Raw genomic sequence first — 9,944 nt, 5'->3', positions numbered from 1 at the left:
CTCCACCCCAAGAAAATGCAATTCTAGAATGATTTATGCATTAATTGTGAATTTGGTTATGCATCTACTTTTAAATTTATATGCATTTTATGATTTTAATTATGTTTATGATTACTTGAAATACAGTAGTTAGTATGAAATAGGATGAAGATTTGGGTTGATTGTTCAATAATTGTACGCATAGTCTCCGTAAATATATTATTGTAAGAAGTAATTTAATTAGACCAAATTCATCTAATACAGTATATTGGATCTGGGCTTTGCTTGGGCTTTATCTAACTATTCATCACATTTAAGTATTGTATTTGGGCTTCCACTTGGTTCTGAGAGGAAGGACTAGAATGCAATTATGAAAATTTGCCACGACGTCGTTTCACTATAAAACCCTATACGATATACTTTCCCCCCAATTCAATATCATCTCCCGCTTCGCTCCTTCGCCTACTCTCTCTCTCTCTCTCTCTTCTCCGTTTTCGCCATCAACTGAAGCAGACTGCCAACTCCATATTCTGTATGTGTGCTTGTTTTCGGGGTTTGATTCCTTGTTTAATTTTGCTGATTGTGTCGTTTTTGTTGCGGGCATCCTTGCTTAATTTGTGCATTATGAATTTATCTCACTCCATGGAATTAGTGTCTCCAAGGCTAGGATTTGGAGGCGGGAACTGGTCGGTTTTCTCGTTTTCGTTTGCGTTTTCATTATTTTGTCTCAGCTGAAGTCTGTTCGGTTCGTTTTATTGGGGTTTCACCGAGTAATTTGCGAGCATATATATGGACGGCGCAAAATTTTCTGGAGTGTAGCGCTACACTTAAATGATGTGCAATGACAAGCTATATTCAGTGCGTTGAGTGTGTTGTGTTCGTGTATTTCTTACTCATTGTGATTACCTCTATACTTGGATAGACAGGCTGTTATTGCTAATAATGTTTACATATTTTGTTGATACTAGTTGTGATGTCGAAGTTACTGGAGTATGCGGTTTGTTATCTGTATGGTTAATTAACAATCTTTTTGAATTATTGTTGCAGCAAATGGTGGAGGAAAATGTTGACGAACATGACTTAGGCAATGTACAAGAAACAGAGTATGTGCAAGAGACTATTAGTATGCCTGAGGACTTGTGTCCACCAGAAGACGTACAAGACGATGTAAAGTATCCAACTTTCGTTGAGGAAAAGAAATGGCCTGGTTGGCCTGGAGAGAATGTGTTTAGGATACTAGTTCCAGCTCAAAAAGTTGGTAGTATAATTGGACGCAAAGGAGAACATATTAAGAAAATATGTGAGGATACAAAGGCACGAATTAAGATTCTTGATGGTCCTCCCGGGACAACAGAAAGAACTGTGAGTTGATGATTACATTCATTATTTTTTTATAAAATGTATCTGATTTTGTTCTTTTAAATCTGGACTTCTGTAGTATGTATATTCTTGTGGTTGCTGTTACTATCCTTTCCTCAAACTTTTAATCCTCCTGAACTTCCATTTCCTACCATTCTAATTGTGCAATCACTGTTTTCTGATGTTCTTCTTGCTTATGTTTAGTCAAGTGTTAACTGCACAAGGTTTGGACATGAGTATGTATATAGATATAGGGTGTCTTTGTGTTACTACTTGTAGATTTTTCATGGTTACATAATGACATTTAGAAATTATTACGGTATATTTTTCTAGGAGGAGCAATTCCGAATATAGAACTTAACATTTGTGTCAAGCCTGACCAAAATACCTTTGTGTGAGGGGGACTGAAAAGCTTATAATAAGTATCACAAAAAGATGGATAACACTTGGACAAAAACTATGGATGAACTGTTAAAAAGCTAAACATCCTGGAACTAGCTCAATTTGAAGTATGTCCCAAAAACTTATAAGATGAAGTATATTAACCTCTACCGCCGTTATCAAGCAAGAGATTATATTTGGACTTGAATGTGTGACCAAGATGAACCCTTGCAGGTTTTGCAAACTAAGCAAGACATCAATCGATCACGTTGCTGCAAACAAGAAGTATCAAATATCCAGATTGAAGCGGTGATTGATGAGCACTAAGATTTCTGCAATATTCTCCTGACTATTTGTCAGTTTGATTTTTTTGCGGACATCTATACCAAGAGGGCATTGCTCTTTATCTGGTAACGTAAGAACTTGATCGATTGATGTCTTGCAAACATTGATAAACTATACATTGCAACATAACATTAGCATAGGAATAATAAGATGCTTTATATACGAAACATTGATTAAATAAGATAACTCAAGACAGAGGAGTTACTATGAGTATAAGGTAAAAAAACAAGTGTATAAATACATTAAAAATATTTCACCACTCTTACGTTGTTATCACCAACACAAAAACAGAAATATTCAGAATCAGCATGTTGTTGGGTATGAGATCTGGAACTATTTTGATCATGCTCTTTTAACTCTTAGTTGGTAATATTCACCATCAGCACATGTGATTGCTTGTATGTGGGTTGTCCTAACAACAGAGTGACTAAGGCCTTAGGCCAAAGGTTTCAGGTTTGGATCCACGATGGTTTGGTTTAAATTTAATGTTGCAATAACCACAAAAAACACCATGTGTTATTGCTTACTTTCTCTTCATTTTAGTAGCTATTATAGGTAATGTCAGCCCTTGAAATGCAAAGAAATGATTCAAGATTGTTGATGTTTTGAATGCCAAGTGGTATCACTTGTTTAATTAAAGCTTTTGTAATGACATGTTTTGGTTGCTCAATTAAATGGTCCTACAGAATACAAAAGTAGTTTGCTATGACAAATTGCCAAATATATCCACTGTATGCAATGAGTGAGTTGAACATCACTCCATATAACAATGCTGTCTTACATCTTCACTTTCCGACTGCTGTCGATTTCCCTAACGACTACATCCCTTTTGCTTATAAGGAGGATACATCCAACACCTTAGCCCACTATGATTTGTTTCTATTAAGTTTTGTAGGTTTAAGCGGTCTCAGTTTGTATTCGCTAGGACTCCAAGCTTTCACTACTCTTGACCATTAGTTTATCTCAAGTGGCATCTTTGTTATAGTGCTGATAATCTTGAAAATACCGAAATTCAATAGATGTGCTTTGCTGAAGTGCTTGTTTGTGGTGTACAGATGATTTGTTCTGCTTATTTGAGTCTTTGGTGGCTCTGTTACGTTTTAATGTTCTATATCCATTTTGGTAAGATCCTGCCTAGCAGTCTTATAAATACTGTACCATCATTGTTTTTAGGTAATAATTTCTGCAAAGGAAGAGCCAGATCTCCTGATTCCACCTGCCTTAAATGGTCTTCTGAAGATCCATAGACACATTCTTGATGAAGGTTCAGATGCAGATAATGCACCAGTTGGTGGAACATTTCGCACAAGACTTCTTGTGGCAGCTATGCAGGCTGGCAGTTTGATTGGGAAGCAGGGTGCCACAGTAAAGTCAATTCAAGATGATTCACATTGTAACATTCGAGTAATTGGAGGAGGTAATGTTCTTTGTGGCTTTGAGTATGTTCTGTACCTGTTACCTTCAAATTTTTATGATGTTACAATAAAATTTTAGAGAAATATGCCTGATTGAAAGTAGGATGATTCATTTTTCTAGAGAAGCATGCTTGTACCTGTATCAGACTATCAGTATTGTTTGAATCGTTTGATGATGTATACTGTGTTGTATGCAAACTTATATTTTATAATCTTACTTTTCCTTGTACAAAACGTAAATAATTTGGTTGTGTTTTGAAATAGCCATATTTAGTGCTCCCTCTTTACCACTCTACATGGTCCAAAATCCATTTTTGGTTGTCCTATTTTTGATGGATGAATCCAAAAATGCCAAAAAAGTGTTTTAAAAGTGAGGTCCATTTGATCAATAGCCACAAAAGCTGCATTCCTTAATATGTGTATCAAAAGGTGCTGTGCCATGTAGAGTGGGAGTGTGGGATGGAGGGAGTGCTTTGTATCTGTCTGGTTTTGATGAACCCCTGTCTTGATAAATTTGATGAGCTACTTGGCCGTTCACTATCTTTGTATGCTAATCTGGCTCATTCGTTGAACAAAAGTTACCACCTCCCCCCGACCTTTTCTCAATGACATGTTGGATGTTGATGATAACTCATCCTAATACTAGTGAACTCCATTTTTGTGTTGGTTGTGAAAACATGTCTTTGCAATCATGTGACTTCTATCTAGTGTGACTCTGTGGGGAATATGAACTTTTATATGCAATTTCCATTTATGATGACTAGATCTTTTGTTGCTAAGCTACTGGGACTTTTTATGAACTATTGGAGTTTCTTTAATAAATATTTTCTCAAAAGTTGCATCTTTGATTCTTGGTGATTTACATTTATTTCTTAAATGGGAAAATATTTGCAGAGAACTTGCCTGCAGTTGCCTTACCAGATGACAGTGTAGTTGAGATACAGGGGGAACCTGCAGGGTTGGAAAAGGCTGTCGAAATAATTGGTACACATCTCAGAAAATTTTTAGTAGATCGAAGTGTAATTGGAGTATTTGAAATGCAGGCAAGTGCTGTTTTATAGTTTTTTCTAAATAATAATTACAATTATGTACTCTGGCACCTTTTAAATCTATATTAATTAATATATCCTTGCTTGCCTCGTCAGATACAAATGCCAAGTGCTCGACCGAACCAGAATGTGCATGCATCCCAATCTTGGGGACCTCCTCAATCAGATTTTTCCATGAACCCTGGTGGACATGGTTATGGGTCAGACCCTTCATGTATGCCACCTCGCCCACGTCAATATGATGATTACTATTCACCTGCTGACATGCCTTTTGATAAGAAGCCTCGCTCAGGCCCACATACATATGGCAGAGACATCTCAGTGGGAGCTCATGCAGCGAATGTGCAGCCCCAAGAAGCAATGATCGCGAAGGTAGATTTCCTACCATCTCATCTGCTAGTTTGTGTGTACTATATCAATACTATGTTCTCTCTCTAGAACTTGAGTTTGAATGAAGTCAGCTATGAATACTTTTGGTGGAGGAGAATCACAGAAATGAAGGGATGAGTTAAATTTGAAAATTGAACTGTGAAAAAAAAAATTCAAAAGTCCAGTTGCCCTCCACATTTCTGTTTTCTAATTTTCATATTCTGTTTTTTATTTTATTTTATTTTATTTTATTTTATAGGTCACACAGAATATGCAGATTCCACTTGCATATGCTGATGCTGTGATCGGTGTTAATGGTGCAAATATTAGTTACATACGTCGTTCTAGTGGTGCAACTATTGCAGTGCAGGAAACAAGAGGAGTACCTGGTGAGATGACTGTTGAAATAAATGGCTCAGCATCACAAGTCCAAGCAGCACACCAGTTGATACAGGTGCTTTCCATACTCCCACTGCTTGCTACATACATACTGGCTATTGCTGTTTATATGCAACTGTACTAATGTTTTAAAATGAGCTTTTAATTGTCAAGGCATGATGATCATCCTTTGTATAGTAAGAATTTGACCTTTGACATCCTTCAATTGCATCGTGCAGAATTGCATTGCTGATGCCATGAGCAACGCACAGAACCCGACTACTGGAGGACAACCAATGCAACAACCAGTCCAGCAACCAATGCAAGGTTACAATCCGTATCCCTCTCACGGCCCAGTTTATGGTTCTTCGACGTCTAATGCTGCTGGACAAACCATCCATGTCAATGTGCAGTCTGGAGACTATGGCTCCATGTATGGGACTAGCTACGGCTACTAGACAGAAAATTGTCTCTAAAAAAGATTTGATCTGTCTGATTTTGTTAGTGCTGTATTAGATAGTCTGGCTTGTTATTTATTTCCATCTTCTTGGTGTGGCTGAACATTGGTCGAATTCTCATCCATTGCGGATTCGCTGTAGCTATTTTTACAGCTACGTCGTGTAATTTGTTCTGTTCTTTTATTGGTGATCATATTTTATTACTCTTATACAGAATCAAAATCAAAGAGGACTTGATAGTAAGTAAACATATACAGAATTCAACTTCAACAGTATACCTACTTGATACCCAATATTACTCTATGATTAATACTACTTCATTCCTTCTGGCTAAGATGATGCATTTCCTAGTTTGTACTTTGTATGGGTATTTAGTAGTAGTTGTTGATTTATTTGTAATGTGTTTAATTGAAGAGAGAAAATGTAAATGTAAAGTATTAAATGAAGAGAGAAAGAGAGTTGAATATTTAACAAAGAAAAAGTAGTGTGTATTTGTTAAATATTCCAAAAATTTAAGTATACTATATTTCAGTTTGAAAAACAGTCTCATTTTGAATGAAATGAAGTAGGCGAGATAAGGAGAAAAGATAAGTAAAGAAAAATGTGTTGAAAAGGTTTCCATAAATATAAATGAGACTAATTTTGTTGGGTGCGTAAAAAAAATTGAGAATATTTTTGTGGACAATTATCACAAAAAATCATGCCATTACCATCACGATGATACACCTGTCATATAGTACTATAGTATAAAGCCTAGCCAATAATTGCAGAATTTTGACATGGAAGCTGTACTAACTAAGATGGCTTTAATCAAAATACCCCAGTTAAAAATGGCAAACAATATAAATCTAACTCTAATTTGATGCAAAAATTACCAGAATCCCCACTGTTCTAAGTTCAGCTGGTTGTCCAGAGTGTTGGGTTCCAAACAATACCTTGTCTCTTGTATCACCTGTTATCTCGAATAAGAAATCCATCCCGCTAATCAACATACTCCGACCTGCTTTCGATCTGGGCATTCAAGCTTGGGTATCAGTTCAGAGATCACTTTCTGTAAGGAGACGGGTTGAACGTGACTGCTATTTCCATTTACAGCAACTTCTGTGAGCAGTGTGATCTGCTCTGCATCCGTGTGCGCCTTTAGCAAGTCCTCCCAGAACTTGTTGTCTTCTTTGAGGTTTGATCCTTTGACGAGTTCCATTACCTGCTTCAGGGCAGCGACATTTCTACCAGCACCGCAACCCATAGCAGTTGCAGCACCTACAGCATTTGCAATGGTCAATGTATAAACCAGAGGCATTGTGTGTATAAAACCAAATGCAATGGCGGCCACGAAACTGTCTCCACATCCAACAGTGTCAATGACATCAACCTGTTTATTAAAGCAAGAAAGTGGCATATAAATATAATGCATGGTGCTATAATATGAGATTCATCAAGGCGTTACGATAACTAAAATGATCCAACCATTGAAGTACTAAAAAACTGAAGCACTTTTGTAAATAAGTTTGAAAGTACACCTCTCACACACACCTTAAATCCAGGGGCACAGGAGATACTTGAAGGGGTGATCAATAAAGAACCTCTTGGACCCATTTTAATAATCACCCACTTTGTCCGAATTCCTTCTTTGAGCAGCTCTTGACCTGCTAATATAGGGTCCTCAATGCCAGTCAACGATTCAGCCTGATTCAATATCAAATGCCAAGCTCAAAAACAGATTGCAATATTGGGGAATAGGTTCCCTTGTTAAACAAGCCACAAGAAAATAGATAAAATGGTAATTAGGTAACATAAAGAGAGTTTTCAGAGCGAAACAAGCTTAAAAGACATAGATTTCATGCTTGAGATGCACAAAATTTAGATGCCGAGAAAATGAGAGAGTAATATTTATAGACATCAGCCACTTGCACATTTGGTGAAATGAAAGGGGCAGCATCCTCATTATGCAGCACTTAATGAATGCTTTCAAGGGCAGTGATAAAGTGTTTCCGCAAGTTCTAAGACAGGGGAATAACCAACTTGAAAATCAAATATGATAAAGCAAGTCAATATGATAAATTAAGATTCACACCTCTTCAGAAGTTAATAGAAGAACATCACTCATCCTCAAGTACTTTTCAAGGGCTTTTCGCTCTTCAAGGGTTCCAGTTTGCAGAGATTTCCCTCGTGGGCCAGGGTCAAAAAAGACTGATGTACCCACTTCAACGGCATAATCTAGAGCAGACACAAGTAAGCTTGGCGAAAGCTCGTCGAATCCATAACCATTGCAGAAAACAATCTTTGACCTTCTTATAGCCATCTTTGCTTCTATGGAAAGACTGTTCATCCAACTAAATGCAGGTTCCGCACTGAAATCTGCACGGCTGGATGGACAAGCACTTAGAGTAAGTTTCATCATACAACATTTTCAAATAAAACCCTCACAGAAGGAAGTCAGTTAATGCCTAAGCTGTTTGTAATACCTGCAAAAACCATGCCTTTGCAGGGGGTCAACTAAAACCCAGCACAGAAGAGTTTCATAGTCTTTCAGATTTGCCACAGTTTTCTGTTCGTTCATTTCAACCATACCAATTCCTTCATCATGGAGTACATCAAAGAGGAAATGACCATAGATTTCATCCCCAACATGACCAACTGTAACAACATTAAGTCCTAATCTAGCTGCAGCTATGGCCATATTGCAATTGCCACCAGCTTCCCAGTATTTCTATCAATAAAAACAAGATATCATTATCCATGGACAAAAATACATCAGGCATATATAGACTTCAATCAGATGATCTAAGAGACTTGACCAAACATTAGACGCCACAGCGTTGAGGTCCATAACAGTGAAGATTTGGCTGTCCATACTCTAAATTGACAAGATTTAAATCAACAGCTTAATACACTATCAAGAGTTCGAAAATCCAGTACCAAGTACCAACTGCAAGACAGATATATCATTATTTATTTTCACCTAATTCAACAGCCAACACTCCTCTAAACAACATCATTAAGTCAGATTAATAGGCAGCCAGCTTTCCTCATACTGTATCCAGATATTGGTGGTCACTACTCATTGGCAAAATCACAAAACTGTGGCATTATTTAGTTCTGTTTGCTAAGCTCTTTTCCCTTCCCCGGAGTGGAAAATGCATTTGGCAACCAAAGTTCGATAAACATGCATTCACATCAAATATCAGACCATAGCCCCACCAACCGCAAAAACATTACAAATAACACCATCACAACATCCTTATAGCTGAAAATGATTTTAGAAAGTGCATTACATCATTATTCCCTGTGAAGCCTCATTTGTAGAACATTTTGATCAAATTCTAGCTGAATTTCAAGCAAAATTTCATGCTCTACAGTCATTACTCCAATGAAACAAAATAAAAACAAAATTTACAAGCGTGAAAGGTGCATTGGCCAACCAGAAACAACCAGTAGCTAGCGAAAAACAGTAACGACAAAACCTTATCAGGAGGCGACTTGGACAACTCATCCATATAGGCTTTGCGTTCATCCAAGGGCTTCGGCGGCAGCTCAGGAACACTGAGCACTATATCAACGCACAAATTCCCAAGCGTGGCGACGTCGATTTCCTTAACTCCAACGGATTTAATCCTCTCATCCTCCACCGAGCCGGCGCCGACGCTGAGAGAAGCGACGCGCTGCTTGGAGACCGCCGGAATCTCAATTCCTCTGCATTCCAGCGGCGAATAGTAGCTGCAACGCCGGCTGAAGGGCGAGAGGCAGGATTTAGGGTTTCGGAGGGCGTTTGGGGAGGAAGAAAAGAGGGCATAGCTCGATTTGAGGGATAATGCAGCCTGATTATGCATTCAGCAGGAATTATCGACGGCGGAATCGGATGAATTGAATGTAATCGAAGAAGATGATGATCAGAAGCAAAGCAGTTTGAAGATTTGCATTTGGATTGTGAAAATCAGCTGCTGTTTATCTTCTGCTCTCTCACTGTCAAGTGTTTGAAATGCGGATAATTTGACTAATTTTTTTTCCAATTAATCAAAGATTATTTTATAAAGGATTTCATTTGTTTTTAGTATTATTATGACAAAATAGGTAGACGAGAATAATTATTTAATACTCCTATTACAAAGTTGTTTCGAGTGTATAATGTGAAATCGTTTTAGATGAAATTTGATATAAATATTATCTAATCATACCAACAGCAAAATCTTGATTATGTATAAAAATTAGAA

General features: G+C 37.4%; 2 protein-coding genes across 2 annotated transcripts; one reads left to right on the top strand and one right to left on the bottom strand.

Annotated features, from left to right (window-relative positions):
• The first annotated feature begins 415 nt into the window (after window positions 1–415).
• Window positions 416–5,885, top strand: LOC125185273 (flowering locus K homology domain-like). Its single transcript, XM_048081783.1, has 7 exons — window positions 416–511; window positions 1,027–1,341; window positions 3,238–3,481; window positions 4,374–4,522; window positions 4,625–4,900; window positions 5,157–5,351; window positions 5,515–5,885. The coding sequence occupies exons 2-7, from the start codon at window positions 1,030–1,032 to the stop codon at window positions 5,731–5,733; spliced, it is 1,395 nt and encodes a 464-aa protein (XP_047937740.1). The 5' UTR covers window positions 416–511; window positions 1,027–1,029; the 3' UTR covers window positions 5,734–5,885.
• Window positions 5,886–6,418: 533 nt separating this feature from the next.
• Window positions 6,419–9,728, bottom strand: LOC125185427 (fructokinase-1). Its single transcript, XM_048081954.1, has 5 exons — window positions 9,198–9,728; window positions 8,199–8,443; window positions 7,808–8,099; window positions 7,267–7,419; window positions 6,419–7,105 (listed from the first exon to the last, which is right to left on the bottom strand). The coding sequence occupies exons 1-5, from the start codon at window positions 9,561–9,563 to the stop codon at window positions 6,719–6,721; spliced, it is 1,443 nt and encodes a 480-aa protein (XP_047937911.1). The 5' UTR covers window positions 9,564–9,728; the 3' UTR covers window positions 6,419–6,718.
• Window positions 9,729–9,944: the final 216 nt, after the last annotated feature.

This window comes from Salvia hispanica, chromosome 4, assembly GCF_023119035.1.
Source record: "Salvia hispanica cultivar TCC Black 2014 chromosome 4, UniMelb_Shisp_WGS_1.0, whole genome shotgun sequence".
Taxonomy (NCBI): Eukaryota; Viridiplantae; Streptophyta; class Magnoliopsida; order Lamiales; family Lamiaceae; genus Salvia; species Salvia hispanica.
The sequence above is the reverse complement of the archived record's forward strand: the minus strand, read 5'-3'. Positions and strand labels throughout refer to the sequence as shown.